Here is a 21,217-nt window from a genome sequence, read left to right as displayed (position 1 = left end):
AGAAACGATACTGGAATATTATTGCTCACTATTATATGGACTATCTTTTGTGAGCAACTTGTGCTAATTGATGACCAAGAGTGAAAGTATCGCAAACTATTTTTTTTTTTAATATTTGCAAAGTTCGTGCAAAATTTGCCTTTCCTATCGACATTCGTCGCTCCTCATTACTACCCTATAAAAAATTATTCACAGAGTCCTCGAAGCCTCTGTTATTTCTGTAATAGATGTGGAATCTGGGATTACCGTTTACGAAAGCGAGGCTTAGTCACTATGATTTTGTGGCTTTTCTCCTGATGAAGCTTGACATTGGACGTTGCGTTCTGGTAATCTGAAACCGGAACTTGGGTCTTTTCAACTAAGAACGTTTAAGTGGTGCGGATTATCACAGTTAAAGACCTTAGGAATTTAATTGTTTTTATTTAAACAATAAACACATCAGTTTTACAAAACATAGTAATTTTAATTACAACTTAATTGAATACAGTCAATAATGTATAAAATACAATGGCTTGGTTATAAATAATATCAACATCAGGATAGTATTATTGATAGAAAAAATATTTATTTGCTTCAATTAGGATGAAGAGGACATTTTCAAGGTAATTATAAAAGATTATTCAATGGAGCAGAAGAAATAGACCAAAAATAGGAAAAGAATGCGAGGAAACAAATAATTTCCTTCATTCTACAGTCAATTTGGCTAAATCTTGATAATATATTATAGTTTTCTAAATTCTTTTAGGAACATTCTCAAGGACATTTAGGACTTTTTAATGGCAATGTCGCTGCAGGATCTAAAAATTTCCTGATTTCCACATCCAAGTTTACCGGTTCCATCGGGACAACGGCCCCAAGAGTTGCCAGTGCGATAGTGCCATCTGAGGACGCAGTGCTCACACTCGAGGTCCTTTGGAAGGACCAATGATACCACATGTTCCCCTGCGTCCCAGTTAGTTGGCCTAAACTCGAAATCACCATTTGGCTGGTACAGAGGATGTTTGGCGAAACAATCTTCTGTCTCCAGCTCGTCCTTGGACGAAAGTGGACACAGAGAGAACTCGAAGTGTCCTAAATGACTCGCTGTCAGAAGCGCTGTTACGTTTATAGTTTGTCCCTGCTTGTAGCTGCGAACAAACAAATCCATCGATCATTGCAAAATTCACTTACACAATCACGAATTCCCACAATATAAATTTTTCCTAAGATTATAACAATTATCCTGAGGAAGTTTGTAATCCACGTCTGTCTGTAAATTTCCTATACAAAATACTAATTTCACGTCATTAATATATAGAAAATAATTAAAATATTAAAATTATTTCTTTACAATAGTCATAAAGTGCAAACCGGTGCACTTGCACTCACTTGGATCAGAAAATGCAATAAACATGAATTAAAAAAGTAATGTGATAAATTTGTACAGCCTCCTTTAAACATTCTAAGGACATTCCTGAGGATATTACAATTAAATTAAAAATTTTTGTGGTTCGAATCTCTTCAGACCGGATGTAGGAAGAAATTTGCAGGAGTCTTTGTTGATCCGTGAGCATGTCGAAGGGAGCCTTAAACCGTTTATAGTGCACGCACTCTAATAACCCTATATAATTAACCTCAGTGCGCGCTCCAATTATCTCCAGTTGTACAGAGTTCGTTCGGAAATTTATTACGCGAGAAAAGAAAGAAACTCGATCGTTAACTTTTCCCTACGGCCGAAGAATCGTTAAAGCACAATGAGGGCTTAAGGACCATGAGAATTTTCGTGAATGAAGAAGAGACTTGGGTTTGTTTACCTTGCGACGATGAGCCCGGTACCGTACGTTCCACCGTTCTCCATTCGTCTTGGTCTTGGAAGGGAGTAGTCGTCACCACACTCACCACACTTTCCTTTGTTTTCCCCATATTGTTTCTATCAAAAACGTTTCAAAAATAAATAAAAATTCCAAATTTGCCTTGACCGATTTTTCTCTTTGGCATCTTCTTCATGGTCGACTTACGTTAAATCCCCCGCAGAAATTTTCATTATCCGTGAATAGCTTTGGTGTTCTGTGTTGCTTCCTCCATGCACTTCCTCTGTTCACAGGATCCATCAACATTCCATGACCAAAAATTCCCTCCAGGTTAACAGCAACCACCAATGCGAGGAACGCTATCTTCTGCGGGAGAACCATTCTTGTACAACAATTGGGGAAGAAGCTCAGGGTGACTAAAATGCCACCGACGAGTATCTAACGTTTAAATGCTACAATTTTTCCAGGGATACATAACTTATATAAGATTTGACAGTGATAAGACATCGCATGATAATAAATTCAATATTGAACTTGTGCTCCTTCTCCAGTCGATTTTTCTTCCTGGTGACTTAATCGTGACTTAATTATACGAGGAGGAACACAAAGATCGATAAGCCTCAGTTTTGATATTCGTCGAAATATTTACAGTCTAAATGTAGATAATTTTGTCTTCACGCCTCGTTAATTCCCTGCCGATTCTTTCTTATTCTTCTCTCATCCCGCGCAGACTACGACCCAATTTCCTAATTTATCACACTTTTATCTCAATTTCATCTTACGCTTCGATTAACTCTTCACAGATGACGATTGATTTAACATTTTGCGACGAGTACATTCTGCTGGTGTTAAGCAGGTAAGTGCAATTCGAGAGAGAGAGAGAGAGAGAGAGAGAGAGAGAGAGAGACAAATATTTGACGTAGATAAAAAAGTGGAAAATGAATTATGAAAGAAAAACATTGAATCGAATGTGGTACGTTTGAAAGTAAATTGTAAGCTACGCTCGGTGATGAATGAAAAATGTGTGAATCAATTATGCAAATCTTTATCGCTAAAAGTAACTGAAAGGTGAATATACGAAAATCTATGAGACGCAAAATATCTAATATCTAAACATTGACAATAGTGAAATGTTGGGCGACTGAATGCTAATAAAAATTGATGACATTTTTCGACACAATCGCGTTGAGTATTGTTTTGCGTAATTGAAAGTTTGCCGATCGCATACTTATTAATATGTGCGTGAGAGATAAAACCAAGGTAAAAAGGTGAAATTTTGCCAGATGTAGTAAGCCTGGCACGTGCTGTTTTATTCATATTCGTCCCTATTCTTCGTGTTTTACAATGTTATTGTATACAGATAAAGGGTCTAAAGGTTATATATATAGTATAAAGTTTAATCTTAGAACAAAAATTTATTCGTGCTATATATGATGTTTCAGAGTTAAGTAAAGGAGTGGGGGTAAGAGGGTGGATGTCATTAATGAAAATAACCATATTTGTATAATAATAGCTATATTGTTATAATGATGCAAAAAAATATTTAATTTTCTTAATAGCATATATATTAAACAATGTGATTTTTGACAAGGGAGTCACGTGTCTTTCTCATACTTTTTGCGACACCCTAGCTTGGAGCAATTTGACTTTTGGACAAACTTCTGCGTTATAACAGATCAAAGCTTTTGTTATGCCCCCTAAAGGCTCACCAGTCAATAGTTATGCAATGTGGAAGCATTGGTCCAACTTCTACATATTTTATAATAATTATTTGATTATGTGTAGAATTTTACGAGTATAAAGATCCCTTGTTCTAAAAACAAAGATAATATAAATATAGTCGCTTACCTAATAATTAAGATGACATTAGCTTCGATTATAAATATGTAAGAATTTTCATTCATAGCATTAATCTGTAGTTGAAATAATTAGTGTTGATATACAATAGACATTCATATATATATATATTTATAACTCCTATTCTGTGACAGATGTTTAATTACGAAATATAAACATATTATAATAACGATAGGGTAAGAGAGAAGAGGGGAGGGGGTGGCAGCTGAACCAAAGAAAATATTTGTCAATTAACATTGATAGTGCAAGAATTAAGCAACGAAGCAGCTGCAGAATTAAGTAAATGGGAGAGAGAAAAATATTTTTTTCATGCGAATGCTCACAATACTCAATAATTAATTACTTATCGTTATATAGGGTGTCGAATTAAATCATGCTTCCATTAAACTCAAAAATTCATGTAAAGATATTATATTTTAATTACTTCCATTATATATGAAATTACAACAAAGAATAAATATTTCCTTAATTAGAAAATCTTGTAGCTAAAAACCTTTGTATTTATGTTTCTTTTGGACTCGTTATGATTTTGAAAATTAAAGTTTTATACGAATAGAGCATTTAAAACTTTTCTACATCAAAACATCAGCTATAAAAATAAGGGTAGTCTCGAAGCAAACTATTTTTTATGAAAGGACGAGGATTTAATCTCATAATTGAGTTCTCAATTTGCTATCCCCATCTCTAAACATAAGGTTACGAGTTTGCACGAATTAACCGGACACCTTGTATGATCATTGCCATCGTATATATATGGAAATTTGAAAGATGAGAGATTGTCAGTGAAAACTTAGTTAACAAAGAAAAAACATGGTTTCTGGTAAGCTCGTAAGCCTCGCAATTATTTTGCTCTTGAATTTGGAGTTGATCGCCGGTCATGGGATGCTCATGGAACCCGTGAACAGAGGTAGTGCCTGGAGGAAAGGCTTTAAAACTCCTGTAAACTGGGACGACGATGGAAATTATTGCGGTGGCCTTAGCGTAAGTTCAGAAATAGTATTTTACCTCCCCCCTTCGACTCTTTCTATATTTTATATAACATTCCAATTCCTCGATCCAAACGAGGTGCATCAACTGTTATTTATTCAAAGAAATTCTGACTCATCGACCTACCGAATCTAATCGACTCGAAAACCCCGTTGACATTGAAATTTATAACAATGGTTGGGATTCGTTGAAAATATTTAATCTTTACGATTTAGGTACAAATTGGAAACGGTGGAAAATGCGGACCTTGCGGAGACGATTGGCGTATGAAGAGTCCAAGGCCAAACGAGAATGGTGGAACTTATGGAACTGGTACCATCGTCCAAACGTGAGTATATCTCTTTTTGTTACATACATATATATATATATATATATATATATATATATATATGCAGAATAACTTTGAGAAAATTACCGAAGCCTCGAAGGCATAAAAAAAAATGTTAGACATTAAATCACGAAGAGACAAAGAAATATATGGATGTGAAAATTTGCAGATATCAAGAAGGACAGAAGGTGAAGCTGACGGTTGATTTGACAGCAAATCATCTTGGATTCTACCGTTACGCGATTTGTGTTCTGCGAAGCGAGGATCAAATTGAGACCGAGGAGTGTTTCCAGGAATATCCCTTGAGACTCGTAGACGGTTCCGATAGATACCGAGTGATGGATAAACGAACTGGACTCTACCATATGGAAGCCGTTCTACCCCCAGGTCTCACCTGCAAACACTGCGTCCTCAGATGGGAATACGTAGCCGGAAACAATTGGGGACTATGTCAAAATGGCAAAGGAAGATTGGGATGTGGACAGCAAGAGACCTTCAGAACCTGCTCGGATATCAGCATCCAATAACTCATCTCTTCTTGTATATAGAATCTACATCCTTCATACACCTCGCACTAATCTTACGCTTAACCCTGAAAGGACTAATTTTCTTCAAATTGCATCAAGAGAATTCTGGGCGTGGCCAGAAAATTGACGCAATTCTGACGTAACCTATGTGCTAATATTTTTATCATTAAACAAATGATCGATAAGTCTTAAACTGTACACGTTAAGGGTGTTATGATTTTGTAATAATTTTTGAGATGTTAAAGTATGTTATGTAATATTGTAAATACGCGAAATACTCAGTGTGGCTAAATGCCCAGATAGTACTTTAAGGGTTTGTGCAATTAAAAAGTTCCTATTTCTTTGTAAACTTTGGTTTTCTTATTTTGTTAGTGATTTGTATCTATTTTCGGCTTTAAAAATGTTAAAAACTTTTGAATTAGAATTTTAATCGAAACTTATGTATTATGAAAGAATTCTATGCTCTGTTAAATCATTATTGAATAATTTGAGCAATTTAATTTGTGAGTGGTACAAGTCTAGTTTTTTAAATAATTGATTCAATAATTGCAATTGTTAGATATAGATTTTTCGTTTACAAAATTTTCATGAATAAAGTTTGCAAAAATTTGACTTGATCCATTTTCGAATAAAGCGACTCATTTTTTCCAAAGATTTTACTTCGTTTGTATACTTTGCAACATAGTGTTAAATTTATCAATAAAACAATTTCTAGTTCTTTACAAACTCGTTTTTTTATTCCTTCAACCTTTATATTGTAATTTGTAAATATAAAAATAATTGATTTATTTCTTAATTACCTCGATCTTTAAAATTCTCGTATATTTTTAAAATTAACTTTTTTATCAATATTAATTAGAGGCTGAGTAACTATATGTATACCAGATCGGAGTCAATTATTGTATCACATGGAGGTCATCCTTTCGTTAAAGTTTGACCTTCAAATATTTGCGTCCTCAAATAAAAAATACAGATAGAGAAATATATGATATTGGTAAAAAATATTAAACAACTGGGTCACCAATGCAAATCGTAGAAAAAAAGTATAATACGTGGTCAGTTAAAAATCATCAAAATCTTACTCCAAAATAAATTATATATTTGGCTAATCTAATTTACTAATATAAGCCCCACCCCCTATCTCATAATAAATAATAAATATAATGCATAAATTTTCTAAGATTTGTGTGCTCATAGCTTTTATTGCTCATTAGCAATTCTGTAGTAAGTTTTTTCTTATTTATCATCATAGCAATATAAACATTAACTAAAAGGATATATATCTGGGATTAGACTAATTGAAGCCTGCCCCTAGCAGCAACAAAAACAAGCAAATACGAGCTACTTAACGTAAACAGTAAAATAGAACAGAATAATTTCCATAAATCTTTTTGTACATTAAAAAAGTTAACGGAAGCATTAAACAAATCGTTAAAATTAATAAGCGTTTTACCATATTTTCTCGTAGAATTCGACTGATAACAACGCTGAACAGAGGTTTTTTCCCAAAGATGCAAACAGGTGTTTCTCATAGATTTTTTGATGCTGAACCAAAAACTGGCAAGAGAGTTTTTCTAACGCGTCAGAATTCCCGACACTCGAGTCCAAATAGTAAAAACTGGGCTTTTTAACCATTTTTAAAAGCTTATATCTGAGTAACAAAATTTGTTAACGAGTTTTTCGTGATTACGTTATTATAGCGCTATTTTTTACCTTCAAATTTATGCACGCAATAATCTTGCCACTTCAAACTTAAATATCTCAATAAAGCAATCGTATAATAAAAATTGACAATTCATTTTGAAGTTGAAAACAGCTTTATACAATCAGTTCCCTATGATTAATAAAACAAACTTGATCATATAAAAATATAATTTTTTTAATACTATCTAGAGATAAATATCTCAAAATTCTAATGTAGTAAGCAATCCGGTTGTAGAATATGAATTCATCGTGCCAAATTTATATGAAAAAAAATCAGATTCTGTACACAGAAATACTAATTTTATTGGCCAGTATCAGTTTTTGAAGCAGTGTTTAGAAAGACATAAAATATAATATCAATTTAACTAACGGACTTTTGACGCACGGATTAAGTATAAATAAGGATTTTATCGAGATCACTAAAATTTCTTACAATATAAAATCCTGGAAAACATCGATGTTAAACATACACACAAGCCCCTGATTTGTCAAATCAATTAAATTTTCTTGTTCTAATATATAGAAATTTTATTATCTTATATTTGATTGGCTGTGTTATTCTATCAGGTGTATATTCTCTCACGAACTCAATGATTGTAACAATACTTTTTTTAATGATCTCATCAACATCTTTATATTTATACATTTTATGACGTTAGATTAAAGGAAAAAGCTTCCTTAGTAATAATGGTTTTGATTACGTTTATCCAGATTTTGGCTTAAAAAACAATTTTAAAATCAAAATATTAGTTTCCCATTTTTTTTTTTATAATTAATTAATTTAATTTCTAAACAGAAAATACAATATATATATATATATATATATATGTTCTCTCTTTCAGTTCCAATTATCTATACATCTGCAGATTAACTAGAAGTAAATGTAAAATAAGAATGTTTAGATCCATTAATGGAATACAGGTAAATGAAAGTTTCATTCACTTTACAATGTAATACTATACCTGCTAAAATTTAATGATACTAAAAATTAGTTCTAAACTTTAAAACCTCCCTTAATATCAAATAAAATATAATAACGATAAATATCTAGTTTAATTAAAATAAGGTAAATCAGGATGTACAGAGTAAAAACAATGATTCTTTTCAATGAAAATATTTATTTAGTTTGTAACTTTTCGCACGGCGAAATACAAAATTATTAGATTTATTATAGTTTCTTGTAATACGTAACAGTGTAGTCATAATTATAACAAAAAAAATTGCCAGCTGTTTATCTAAGCCAATAAAATAAACAGCGAAATGCAAACAAAAATGGCTTAATAAAATAGCATCAACCTTTTTTTTATAAGCTTATAACTATTTAGTAGGAATAATTATTCAATTGTTCTTTGGAAATATAATGCATGTAAATTTATAACAATATGCATGAGTTAAAAATTCTAACAATTGTCGTAAGTTAACACAAAAAAGTACAGTGTAAACATTTTCGGTAATCAACATGAATTTTAATTTGAATCAAGAAAAAATATTCAATTTTAATTTATTAAAATATAAGCAATGTTTTAGAATTTCTAGCAAGAAATGTGAAAATGAATTTGAAATTGTAATTATATTTAATCTTGAAAAATTATTATAAATTAAAAATATAGTACATATGTATAATATAAACATACAAAATTTCAAGCATTTATATATAGCAAATTTGCAGGTATAATTAACGAAGGGCTTGTATACTGCAAAAGTATATTTCCTTACGTCCTGGTTGGAATTGTATAAAAATTGATTGAAATTCTTATTATAAAAATGAATTTTAAGACCTGTATAGAAATGATTGTATTCCAAGTCCTTATCTTATTGGTTTTGATTTGATTTTTTTAAAGAGTTTCTTTATCAATGTATATCCTCAGCAAACCTGCCCTTACCAGAAGCCTTTTGCTTCTTCAAATTCGAAATGTAAGTTGACATTGGATGTCTGGAGTTTTTCGAAAGCACTCTTTCTCTGAAATTAGCAGCGTTCGAAGCATTGTTAGGCAAACCCTTCTTGACCTTCTCAATGCTAACCACCTTGAACTGCGTAGTACTGCCACTCAAACTTAAAGGAATAAAGTCATTATCCTCTTCTTTATTTTTACACTTCCTAAATTCATTCAGATTAAACATAGTTCTAGTGGACATAACTTGCTCAGATTCCTTTCTTTTCTTCTGCCTCTTCAAATGAGGAATCGGTACATCAGGAAGTTCTTCAAGAACTGTTTCTGGAAGTCTTTTAATTCCTTTAGGCGTGACAGGTTGCTCAGAAGTTGGTTTACTCTGTTCCTGCAGTTTTTTATTTTTCTGTTTTTTTCTAGCATTAATAGCGTCAATTTGATTCTGAATTATTTGTAGTGCCTCCAGTCTAGCTTCTGAGAAGGAAACGCATTCTGGCATTTGGTTATCCTCTGTAACTTCAATCTTAGACTCTCCTTTCTTCAATTTTTTCTTTTTTTCTTTCAATCCACTTTGCGAAAAATCTGCCCCTGCTTTGTCGTCCAATTGTTGCTCAGCTTCGGTTTCTTCGTCAATTTCTTTTCGTTTCTTATGTTTTTTGTCTTTTGATTTAGTTTTTTGCGATTGAATGTTCACCTCCTCCACTTCCATGGGCTTATCATAAATCTGTTCTTTTACCTGTCGACCCTTATTTTTATTCTTTTTTAAACTATGCGATCTTTCCGATTCTACCTCTTGTTTAATAATTTCTACATTGTCATCAATAAAGGGGTTTTCTTCGATTTGTTGTTTCTTCTTCTTTTTATTCTTTTTTGGATTTAGTGATATTTCTGAATCTGCTCCTTGCTCCACTATATCCAGAACTTTACTGACCTCATCCTCCTTTCCTTGTTCTTTTCTTTTATTTTTATCCTTAATTGAGGTCTCTGATAGTTTTGAACCAATTATATGCGATTCTGCCTCTAAAATATCGCTGTTTTTCTGTTTCCTTTTTTTCTTCTTCTTTTTACTCAAATTCTCTGAAGATTCAGATTTCACAACTTCTACAGAGGAAGGTACAGTATTTTCAGATTTGTTTTCCAATAACTGCTTACTCTCTTTCTTGTGCTTCTTCTTTTTCTTTTTGGATTCGTTGGTATTCTCATTTCGTGGTTTAAGTTCTGTTAATTGTCCATCCTCTTCTTGCGAATTGTTATTTAATTTCTTTGAATTTTTCTTTTTTGATAGATGCGGTACATCTTCATTGTTATCTTGCATCTCAACCTTGCTTCCCACAGATTCATCAGATTTTTGTTTTAAATAAGATTTTTCTTCATCGGAATTATTTAAAATTCGATTCGCTGTATTTTCCCTTTCGACGCCTCCCGTAATGTTGGTCGCAGTTTCACACTTCTCTTCGAGAATCGATTCTTCTGTAAATTCCGACTCTTGCCCAGAATGTCTTTTCCTTCTCTTTTTTGTATTTCTTGAGGTATTTAATTGTTCGTCCAATTTTTTTTCTACAAAATCTTGAGAGTTTTCATCAATTGACGTATTTGTCACCAAATCCTTATTCGTGTCTTCTGGATGAAAAATTTCAAGCTCCTTGCGTTTTTTGTTTTTTCCGGTGTCTAAACTGTTTTCTAATAAATCTTTCTTTCTTAAGCTGTTAGAATCATTATGTTTTTCATGAATATTATTTGTTGAGTCCACAGAGCAAGTGGATGCTAACGAAAGAGCAGAAGGAGCACTTTCATTCAACTTTTGCTTCTTTAAAAATTTAGTCGTTTGCGATTTATAATCGCCCGTGTCTGTTTTGTTTAAATTGGATTTATGCACTTTCTTTGTAAAATTATCAATGTCAGATTTTATTTCAATTGACTCATTATTAGAAATATTCAATTCTTGCGTTGAATCCTGTTGGGGTAACTGGTTTCTTTCATTCAACTTCGTATTAATCTTAACTAAATTTTCGTTATCACTTTTCATGAATTTCTTGTAAGCAATTTCTTTAGTTTCGCCGGTAAAATCTTTATTTGGGGTTGACGTCAATATACTCGAGCATAATTTGTTTGTGTGTTTTTTGATATTAGAATGTACTTCTTCGGGGATAAAACTATTATCTTCATTTCTAAGAGTAACCCTTCCGTTATCTAAACCATCTGTATCAATATCTTCTCTACTTACTGAATTTCTATTTTTGCTAATTTCATCCTTATACGTTATTTCAGGGCTAATTTCATGATCCTGTTTTATATTTTCAACAATACATTGTTCGTTTACTACTTCGTTGTTTTTGTTGATATCCTCATCTTTATAATTGTCTTTTTCATTTACTACCTCATTTATATCATGTACACTTACATCTGCAGTAAGCAATTTATCTTCTTCCGACACGTGTAATGAGCTGACTTCTTCGTCTATATTAACTACACTGCTGTTGCCATCCATATTTCTATTGTTATCAGAATCATTTTCTCGGATCTCTTCTTTGTTTTCATCTTCATCGTTATTACTCTCTTGATATTTTAAATCAAAACTGTCCTGCAAATCACAATCCAAACTATTATTAATAGGCTCATCAGAATTCTCGAATTTTTGTTTATTAGGTGTACTTTTAGTTTTATTAACATTTTTTACATTCTCTATTGAAGTTGAATGGATGGAACCATTCACACTGGTGCTATCGGCATTCCATCCATGAATTATTATATCCTTGAAAAAATCTTTAGCTACTTCATCACTAATGTCGTCCATTTCTTGAGTATCATTAGAACCTGATTTTTTAGTTTCATGTTTCCTAGATGGTGAATTGGTTTTTATTTCTACATCAAGTTCTCCTCCAGTTGCTGTAACCTCTGCATTTAATATTTTTGGCACGTCACAAGTTGATAATTTGGACGGCGTGCAGTTAAATTTTTGTGGTGAGTTTCCAATTTCTTCTTCCAAACTTTTTAAAGCCTTCAATGAATCCATACCTTCATCGATCTTCGTGGACTCTTCAGAACTACTTTTTACACTTACTTCATTGTCTTTTTGAGAGTCAAATTCACACAGTTTAGTCTCAACTTTTATCTCTATTATTTCTTTATTACTGCTTACTTTGTCATTACTCAAGACAATTTTTGCCATAGAGTCATCATTAGCTTTATCTTCATCATCATCCATCTCAATTTTTATACTTGTATCTTCAATTAAAGAGGCTTGTTTATCACAATTGTCTGTTAAGTTTTCATTCAAACCACCTTTGCTCGATATTTCATTATTTGAATTCAGATTAAAATTATCATTTGGGCTTACACTTGAATTACCAGGTTCATTTGTGATATTTGCAGATATATCTTTAGGCTCTAACTCTATAGTTTCTTTAAACTTAGAATCTATCTCGGCATTTGAAAGTCTACTTGACTTTGTATCAATTACTGCAGAATCAGTAATAATTTCAATATCATTAAACTTTATAGAATTATCAGCTGTACTAAAAATCTTATTTTCCTCTACAGAATTCTGTAGAGGTTCAGTGTTTAATAAATCTTTTTGAATATTTGAAAAGTCTGAATTTGCCTGTATTATGTTAATTACTAGATTTTCCTTATTCCCACAACTTTCCTGCATTGATATCGAGCTGTTCTTGACTTCAAGGATAGCTGAATTATTTTTATTATTTACACTATCACCTTCTGAATTTTGTGATTTATTACAATCTAATTCTACCCCTATTGTACTCTTATTATCATTTACAATAGTATTTTCTGGTTTTAAACTATTATTTCTGGAGATATTAATTAATTCTTCAGCTCTCACATTTTCCAAAACAATACTTACAGAATTTAGCTTAGCTTCTTCTTCTAACGCTTTTCTTTTTTCTATTACAAAGCTCTCTCCTAAAAAATAGAAAAAATTAATATCATGGAACAATAAGCAAAATTAGAAAAAAGAGAAGTAGAAATGTACGTGATCCATTTTCCTCTTCAATCTCAGCTAAATTTTCGTCCTCTTTTTCAGCAACAGTTGGTTCACAAGGCAAGACTGAAGCCCTCCTATAGTATCTTCCATTTTTAACAGGATCCTTTACTCCCAGTTCACGTTCTTCTTCTGGACCAATAGATCGGGATCTTGTATTGCGTGTAAACTCGCCAGTAATTGCTGGTGACCTTGTCTCTGAAGCAGCTCTTATGAAATGCTTACTAAAAAATAATAATAAAACTTTCTTAATGAAGTAAAAAATTAACACTTAAAAAATTTGGAATTTAATGTACAGGATTATTCTGCAGTGACTTTTACAGATTTCATTTAAGTTGCTTTAATATACCTTTGACTGTTTCCTTTTTGCGAGTTCCCAGTTGAAACTTCTGAAGAGCCCCCAGTTGAAAAACTTTTCCGTGATGCTAGAAGCTCTGTATTTTTTTGAGTTCTATTAGATGTTCGTTTACTCTGTGTACTAGTATATTCACTGATACATGAATCTGGAGAAGATTCACGATTTTGTTTGATTCTACTACTGCGACGAAGAGGAGAGCCAGGTATACTGAGATTTGATATTGTACGCCTTCTACGACCTTAAAATTTAAACAAATTTTAGTCTGTCATAAAGACTCTCCAACAAAACAATTAGTGATAGCACACATTTTACTGGACTCTACCACAGAAAAGAATTCTCATCTGCCTTCTGTTTTATGTTAAGTGATATCTTGAAACTGACTTTTAGGTTAAAATACTTTAATTAAATAATTATTTTCTTTTTATTTAGAGTATAGTATGTTTAAATATTGCAATACAGAAAATTTTTACAAATAATGAGATATACATTTATTACGGTTTAGTAGAAAAATATATTTTAATTATTACTACTTTTTATGCACATTTCATGAATTAATACTATCTATAATAAAACATACTTGTAGAGAAGAACGAGCTTAATTTCATTGTTAAGATCACGCAAAATTCGTTTTTGAAATATCATTTCTTTTGAACTTTTAACATGAAAGAAATACACCTACCGCTTTTTATCTCCGGCTCATCGTCAGAACCTTTCATAGAATTAGACATATTTGATATATTTAAAAAAAAGAGTGCAGAAAATAAGCACACATAAATATTCTAATAAAATTAAAAAGTTTTCAGTACATATGAGGGCAAATTTGCGGACACGTGCAAGCTGCACACCAACACAACACACCAAAGTAAGAATTTATTAGTTTGGTTCACAGACTTCTACAAGTTCTACAGACCTCAAGGCTTAAACGGCTTAAACCCCAATGCCCCAAGTGACCCCACTTCCCTATCCCCAAGGCTCAACTCCCCTCCCAGCCCCCAGGCCCAAACCAAACAGACCAAACTGCCAGTCGGTTCTGCCGGCTCTGGTCGATTCTCTCGTTCAAGAAATCGGCGGGAATCGGGAAATCAGGATCATGTTATTTTTGTGCTACGGTTGTTCGCACCTAACAAAGCTATCGAAACTACGTTGGCCACATTCCGCTTTATTGACTATGGGTCACTAATTACTGAAAATAAATAATACATATTTGTTTTAGTTGTAACTAATTTATTAAAATCAATAATAAATTAGGAAAATTCAATTATTGTAATAATAATATATGTAACATTTGAGACTTAATAAAATCATCTCTTTTACACATTGAAATCATATTTCTTTATTTATTATAGAATCTAATAAGTTAATCGCTATTTATAATTATTTTATCAAAATTAAAAAAAAAATATAGTCAACAGATCGAACTCAGATTTCTGGCACGGCAACCTCTTTATTTTGGTTAAACGAAGGAAGATCGTGACTCATCGTGAGTGATCGTGAGCAATCGTGAGTGAGTCGAGGTTGCACGAGGTCGTCCTCGAGATATACCGAAGCTGACCGAAGTTACGCGACGGAAGCCGAACATGTACGCATTGAGATAATAGTGTACGTGCGTGACCCAACGTGAGTCGTGACCAATGAGTACAAAGAAAAGACATATACGGACGAACGGATCGTATATACGGATAACTCACTGACATGCTACTCCTCTTGTGTGCGTGTGAGGTTTATTAGTGTGGAAAGAAGACCAAATGACCAGTGATGATATACGTCGGGAATTTGCTACCCCCACTATAACTCCCATTACCTATGTTATATAAGGATAGGGATCAGAAGTGGAGGTAGCGAATTCCCGCCGTTTATCATCTACTGCTCAGTTCACAATAGTTCACATCACTGCCGCTGACTGAGCAGACTGGCTTCACTGCACTAGACTGACTAGACCCAACTAGACCCACTAGGACGTTGTGTATTTTAATTTGTGAAAGTAATGAAGTGGATGATACGCGAAATATTAAAATATTGAAGGAATAATCTAAATCTGCATTCTCTACTATTTTTACTAGCCTCGACTTACTTCTACCTCAAATTGTCAGTAAGAAAAACAAAGATAAGCATAATCTAGTTAGTATATCTGTTGATCAGGTTTGTTTAGGTTATTATCTAACATCTGTCAAAAATTTATTGATGATCGATCTGTCACCTTGCTCGTTTTGTAGTACTTTGGATTACCTTGAAAAAAGTTATATTGTAAAATCACTTAAGACCTATATCTGTCAATAACAACTACTTCTGCTAGTTACAGTTTACTCCAAATTTATTATTTTTGATTTTTTTTATTGAATATTTCTGTTTCTTTACAAATAAAAAGAACAAATAATCAAGTAGCCAGACCTAAACACTAACTTGTTTTCAATTCTCCAGTAATTTAATGTGAAATATAACCTAATACAAATGCTTGATGTAAGGAAAAATGGATAAAAAACAGATAAATAATGATGAGCTTAAGGTAAATTATTATAAAATTTAATGTTTTATGATATTAATTTTACAAATTGACTTAATAAATCCTTGGTATGCAACATTTGATTTTTCAGATCTTTGTATAAGAATTTACAAACAAGACATGGAAAATTTGATTGATGATATAATTTGTGGAAATTTTAGATTTTATAATAATTTTGATTCCGCTAATTTAGAAAGGGTTGAACAAGTAAAGGAAATAGAAAATCATGAGACAGGTAAGCTTTAATCTGCACCAAGAATTTGTGTGATATTAGCAATAGTATATACATAGATAAAATTCTTTTCTAGATGGATATGACAGCGATGTTAAATCATATAAGAGTTTAAATTCACAAGATGCAGATTATGAGTTTAACCTGTGGACAAAACATGACTGCCATGGAACTCAATATCAAAACAATAACAGGACATGGTTTTATTTTGGAATCCAGGCACCAAGTTCTGGTCTGTCAGTTAAACTTAATATTGTCAATCTTAATAAACAAGTCAAGATGTTTAGTCAAGGCATGTGTCCAGTATTTAAAATTGTGCCAGGTCACATGCATTGGGAAAGAATTCGACAAAAGCCTACTTATACCGTAATATTGCTTTATTAATGCTATAATATATCCTGCACTTCCAAATTTGTATCCATAATGATATATATATTTATTTATTCCAGATGGATCATAAAAACAACGATTTCACATTATCATTTATTTACTATACCCCTGAAAATTCCAAATCTATAACTTATTTTGCTTTCACTTACCCATTTTCATATACAGACTTACAGACTTATTTAAATAAGCTAGACATGAAGCTAAGTAAAAAGACACAGACATCATTAGATGATATTTATTATCATAGAGAATGTGCAATAAAATCATTAGATGGACGTAGGTTAGATATTCTAACAATAAGTTCTTATCATAACATATCAATGGAGAGAGAAGATAGGCTGAAGTCAATGTTTCCTGAAAAAGAAGAAGAAAGATCTTTTAAATTTCAAGATAAAAAGGTATTAAATCACAAGGAGCTTCATAAAAATTTTCTATAAATTTTATATCTGTGATTTACAGATCATATTTATAAGTGCGCGTGTTCATCCAGGGGAAACTCCATCTAGCTTTGTTCTTAATGGCTTTTTAAATCTACTTGTAAACCGCGAAGATCCATTCGCAATTCATTTACGCCGCCAATACGTGTTCAAGCTAGTACCAATGTTAAATCCTGATGGAGTTGCTAGGGGACATTATCGAATGGATACAAGAGGAATTAATTTGAATAGAGTATATCTGAATCCTTCTGAAAAAGATCACCCTACCATATATGCTGCTTGGAGCTTAATACGGTATTTCGGTACTAATTTACCTTTATTCTCATATGCTACAGAAATTAATGTTATTATCATTGACCACTTTATAGATATTATCATAACTTGTACAAAATATCAGATGACACTAAATATAAAATTGAATTGACAAGTACAGTTTCCAGTCAGAACAAAGATTATTCGAAAAAAGTAACCCAAACAACATCACGCGACTCAACCACAGGATTGTTACAACAAGTAAGGATTTAGCAATAAGGAATACAAAATTATATTAATATTTACGATGTTTTTTGTTCCACCAAGGTAAATCATATGACATTAGAAGAGTCAGAAATCAATCCAGAATGTATACTATTACTTAACAAATTAAAAGATAAAGTGGAAGGTAAGATACATGCATTAATATCAATACTATTTTATTGTATGTTCATTGCTTTTAATGTTTCTGTTTTATATATAGAAGAGGAAGGAAAACAGTCGTGCAATAAAAAAAAAGAAGTGACCGAAAATTATACTCGTGACACTAATTTTTCTGTAGATATAGGCAAGGAACAATCTGTACAAAAATCCGAGGATTCTGGTTTATTTTTGTACATTGATATGCATGGTCACGCATCTAAAAAAGGTGTTTTTATGTATGGAAATCATTTTGAAAACCCAGAAGACATAATTACGTGCATGCTTCTTCCAAAATTAATGTCTCTTAATAATTCTAATTTTCACTTTACGTCCTGTAATTTTACAGAAAAGAACATGTACTTAATGTAAGTGCAATGCTTACATGTCACAAAAGTTTCTGAAGTATAATTTTTGGATTTTAATGAAACAATACATTTTCACAGAGATAAAAGAGATGGAATGTCCAGAGAAGGCTCGGGTCGAGTGGCGGTATATAAATTGACTGGTCTCGTACGTAGCTATACTCTCGAGTGTAACTACAATTCCGGACGATTAGTAAATACTTTACCTCCGAAAGTCCGTGAAAACGTGACCAAAACGTTAAACAATATGTTTGTTCCGCCTAAGTATACACCATCGGTTTATGAGGCAGTAAGTCCTTTTTCGCCTATATACGAATAGCTGACATGTAAAAGTGATAACAGTATATCATTTTATCATACTGTTTTATTAATTTTTCTCCTTGAAAGGTGGGTGCTGCATTGGGTCCGTCGATTCTTGATTTGACAAATAGTAACCCTAACAGTCGTTTACCGAATAGCCAGTATCGCACATTGAGAGGTGTGAGGTCTTATTTGAAATTAACCTATGTGAACAATGTTTCAGCCTCGCTCAGCAAAGCACCCTATAAGGTAAATTTAGATGTTGATAATCAAAGTGATATTGCCACTGCCGATATAAGACAATGTGTATTGTCTTAACTTACTTTATTGAACGATTAATGTAGTGTATCATATTACATTAATGTTAAGACACATTAGTGCTGAAATCATCACGTACTAATTTTATATTTACATTTGTGTATACGTGGGAGAGAGATTTTTTATTTTAGAAACAAGATTTTTATACTGTCTCTATTATTTTTGCCTATAGTAATAAATTTCAGATCAGCAATCTAGTCATTGTAACTCATAATTAAAATCTACATGTCAAGATTAACTTGTTTTTTACTAGGAATAAAATAATTAGATATAATATTTTACATTACTTTCTAAGGATAATTGGTCTTCCTTATTTAAGGTGAATGTACAATATTATAATATTTTATACTTTTTTTAAATTAAAAGTCAATAAAACCTATTGGAGCGCATAGGTATAGTATATAACTTAGATATAAATTATTTTGGTAATAGAGACTTTTAGATGTCATTAACATTCTATTAAATTTTTTTATTTTATACATTTTTTATAGATTATTGTAGAAAAAATAATTGTTTAATACAATGAATTATATGATATAACAATTAACTGAACGGGACCATTGTTAATGAATGAAAAGAAAGCACCGCTTGCGCATAATAACACCTTGAATTGTTGAAATGTTTCACTGTTGACGAATCATGAAATATACGGTAGCTAGTTGATAGATAATATTGCACACGATTACAATTAATCGTCTGTATTTTCATAGCGAAAGACACATCGTAGTGGTATGTGCGAGCGAACGGTTTTGTCATCGAATGCTGAAGATAGTCGTTGAAGAGAGAAACAAAGAGTTAAATAATTGTTTGAGTATATTGATATGTAAAGTTAGGAAAAGCGTCGTTTAAGCAACATTACTTTCCTAAGCATATGTGTATACCGATTAGAAAATTGTAAATCCAAATTTTTCAAAATTTTTAAAGAAAAGTGTTGATAATATAAAATGTAAAGTTTTGCCCTCTACATTGTTAATGTAAAAACAGGTGTACTTTGGACAAATAATTATCAGGCTTTGTTGATTATTACAATTTTTACAAAAGACACATTGTGTTAATAAATTTATAATATTTTAGTGCGCATTTATTTACCGTATTATTATTTTACTCCTGCGTATCCCTACCGATGAGTCCTATAAGTTATATTTTTGTTCAAATCATGTGGTCTGTTTGTTGAATAAGCATTAATTTGAATGAAAATTCGAGCCTTTGAATGGCTTGGTAGAGGTCTTCATGGTAAGTGATTTTTTAGATTACTGTTTAGCCCTGTATTATATATAAATGGCCCTTAAGTCAATCTCTCTCTCACTATAGGCCTTCAAAAATTTAATATTAATTATAATCTTTTAGGCGAATGAGACAAACCACATTCGTCGCACAGTATTGTATTTGTAACTTTTCATTTTCAGGATGGTAATGTAACAGTATCCAAGGATTTGTTTGCCATTCAAGAACAAGAACCCAAGGTCAATATTGAATCCACCAGTTCTGAGAAGCATTCAGTGGTAAAGGGAGAAACAAATCTTGTAAAAAAGGCATGCATAGTACGCCGCACCACGTCTCTTTACACGGCGGTAAAAAAGATTAAAGGAAATAAAAAAACGAGACAGACTACAGCTCGTAAAATGTTCAAAAGTCAACGATTGAAATCCTGTACGGAGGAAAATTGTGGAACTAGTGCAATCAAGTCAGAGAGAAGGGTGAAAAATTCTGCGAAAGCAGATCAGTGTTCGAAAAGCACGACGTGCAATTTTTCTGCTCGACCATTTACGAAGTACAGCGGTGCAATTAAGAAAATAAATACAGCTACTAATACGTTAGAAACGAATATGAATACCGAAGATACAGCCGTTTTGAAACAAGGCGCTAAAAGATTAAAAATAATCTCGCATGGAATAGTTGATACTCAGGGGGGAATAGGAGAACCATCTTCTAGCTCGGAAAAACCTACTTCTGCTAAAGCGAATGTTAAAATCAATTTTTCATGCAACAAGCAAAGCAGCAAAGGCACTACGTTTGCTAAACCGAAAAAACATACTTCCCCTTCGCACGATCAAGGAAAATTGAAAAAATCAGGCAAACTAAGGGACAAAACCAAACACGTCTCGATGCGGCCTAACTTTAATCGTCCGGAAGCAGGCAGCAAAAACTGATCAAATAAGAAATTTCATCCTTGACGTATGCTATGATTATATAGTAGGAAATTCGTTTCATTTCTGTCTATGGAGTATATATATATATGAAGAAATTTTTAGTTGTGATGAAATATACATATTTATACATTTGTTATTGCTAAAATGTACGCAATTATACAGCCATATTTGGCAATTTTGTTTTCTGCTTTTAAATTTTTATTAAGTGTATACTTTTAAAGTAGCATTTTAATCATTGGAAATAGTAACTGATAAATAGTTTATAAAACGAATAAAAGCAATAGGAAACTAACAAATCTGTGTGAATTGTTAAGTTATTTATTTTTTCATTCGTGTTTCGAAATACGCTTACAAATATCGGTTAGTTTCTTAAGAGATTCGGTCGGATGTTCCCGATCGAGTACGGTAGAGCT

General features: G+C 32.1%; 4 protein-coding genes across 7 annotated transcripts; 2 read left to right on the top strand and 2 right to left on the bottom strand.

Moving 5' to 3' along the window:
• Positions 1–545: 545 nt before the first annotated feature.
• Positions 546–7,083, bottom strand: LOC136782454 (uncharacterized). The gene is made up of 4 exons (XM_066741892.1): positions 6,943–7,083; positions 1,998–2,156; positions 1,794–1,909; positions 546–1,127 (listed from the first exon to the last, which is right to left on the bottom strand). Exons 1-4 carry the CDS (start codon positions 6,943–6,945, stop codon positions 764–766), a joined length of 642 nt encoding a protein of 213 aa, XP_066597989.1. The 5' UTR covers positions 6,946–7,083; the 3' UTR covers positions 546–763.
• LOC136782455 (uncharacterized) lies at positions 2,167–6,930 on the top strand. The gene is made up of 3 exons (XM_066741893.1): positions 2,167–4,628; positions 4,850–4,962; positions 5,132–6,930. The coding sequence occupies exons 1-3, from the start codon at positions 4,458–4,460 to the stop codon at positions 5,487–5,489; spliced, it is 642 nt and encodes a 213-aa protein (XP_066597990.1). The 5' UTR covers positions 2,167–4,457; the 3' UTR covers positions 5,490–6,930.
• Positions 7,084–8,328: 1,245 nt separating the features above from the next.
• On the bottom strand, positions 8,329–14,361 carry LOC136782578 (uncharacterized protein PF3D7_1120000-like). 2 transcript variants are annotated; one of them, XM_066742090.1, is made up of 5 exons: positions 14,120–14,361; positions 13,432–13,678; positions 13,074–13,306; positions 11,760–13,003; positions 8,329–11,663 (listed from the first exon to the last, which is right to left on the bottom strand). In XM_066742090.1, exons 1-5 carry the CDS (start codon positions 14,166–14,168, stop codon positions 9,045–9,047), a joined length of 4,392 nt encoding a protein of 1,463 aa, XP_066598187.1. In that variant the 5' UTR covers positions 14,169–14,361; the 3' UTR covers positions 8,329–9,044. The 2 variants fall into 2 exon arrangements, with proteins under 2 accessions (XP_066598187.1, XP_066598186.1); XM_066742089.1 differs by having other exon boundaries at positions 8,329–13,003.
• A 946-nt stretch (positions 14,362–15,307) lies between these two features.
• Positions 15,308–21,114, top strand: LOC136782590 (cytosolic carboxypeptidase-like protein 5). Of its 3 annotated transcripts, none has more exons than XM_066742110.1 (12): positions 15,308–15,525; positions 15,859–15,943; positions 16,032–16,175; positions 16,249–16,538; positions 16,622–16,960; positions 17,022–17,293; positions 17,368–17,512; positions 17,579–17,660; positions 17,736–18,039; positions 18,118–18,325; positions 18,424–18,585; positions 20,061–21,114. In XM_066742110.1, the coding sequence occupies exons 3-12, from the start codon at positions 16,061–16,063 to the stop codon at positions 20,802–20,804; spliced, it is 2,661 nt and encodes an 886-aa protein (XP_066598207.1). In that variant the 5' UTR covers positions 15,308–15,525; positions 15,859–15,943; positions 16,032–16,060; the 3' UTR covers positions 20,805–21,114. The 3 variants fall into 3 exon arrangements, with proteins under 3 accessions (XP_066598207.1, XP_066598206.1, XP_066598204.1); XM_066742109.1 differs by having other exon boundaries at positions 15,308–15,529; XM_066742107.1 differs by having other exon boundaries at positions 15,308–15,558.
• The last annotated feature ends 103 nt before the right edge of the window (positions 21,115–21,217 follow it).

This window comes from Prorops nasuta, unplaced genomic scaffold, assembly GCF_024137725.1.
Source record: "Prorops nasuta isolate Cenicafe-Biocafe unplaced genomic scaffold, Cenicafe_Pnas_1.2 PNAS00027, whole genome shotgun sequence".
In the NCBI taxonomy this organism is placed as follows: domain Eukaryota; kingdom Metazoa; phylum Arthropoda; class Insecta; order Hymenoptera; family Bethylidae; genus Prorops; species Prorops nasuta.
Note: the sequence above shows the minus strand (reverse complement) of the source record. Positions and strands in the feature narration are given on the sequence as shown.

Coding starts and splice junctions, on each gene's coding strand:
- LOC136782454 (XM_066741892.1), bottom strand. Junction 1,910..1,997: donor ATTTCTGCGGGGGATTTAAC/GTAAGTCGACCA, acceptor CGTTTTTGATAG/AAACAATATGGGGAAAACAA. Junction 1,128..1,793: donor ACCGGGCTCATCGTCGCAAG/GTAAACAAACCC, acceptor GTTTGTTCGCAG/CTACAAGCAGGGACAAACTA.
- LOC136782590 (XM_066742110.1), top strand. CDS start 16,061: ATGGAAAATTTGATTGATGATATAATTTGTGGAAATTTTAGATTTTAT. Junction 17,661..17,735: donor ATTAAAAGATAAAGTGGAAG/GTAAGATACATG, acceptor TTTTATATATAG/AAGAGGAAGGAAAACAGTCG. Junction 18,326..18,423: donor CACCATCGGTTTATGAGGCA/GTAAGTCCTTTT, acceptor TCTCCTTGAAAG/GTGGGTGCTGCATTGGGTCC.
- LOC136782455 (XM_066741893.1), top strand. CDS start 4,458: ATGGTTTCTGGTAAGCTCGTAAGCCTCGCAATTATTTTGCTCTTGAAT. Junction 4,629..4,849: donor ATTATTGCGGTGGCCTTAGC/GTAAGTTCAGAA, acceptor TTTACGATTTAG/GTACAAATTGGAAACGGTGG. Junction 4,963..5,131: donor ACTGGTACCATCGTCCAAAC/GTGAGTATATCT, acceptor GAAAATTTGCAG/ATATCAAGAAGGACAGAAGG.
- LOC136782578 (XM_066742089.1), bottom strand. CDS start 14,168: ATGTCTAATTCTATGAAAGGTTCTGACGATGAGCCGGAGATAAAAAGC. Junction 13,307..13,431: donor CAAAAAGGAAACAGTCAAAG/GTATATTAAAGC, acceptor ATTATTTTTTAG/TAAGCATTTCATAAGAGCTG. Junction 13,004..13,073: donor TGAAGAGGAAAATGGATCAC/GTACATTTCTAC, acceptor TCTATTTTTTAG/GAGAGAGCTTTGTAATAGAA.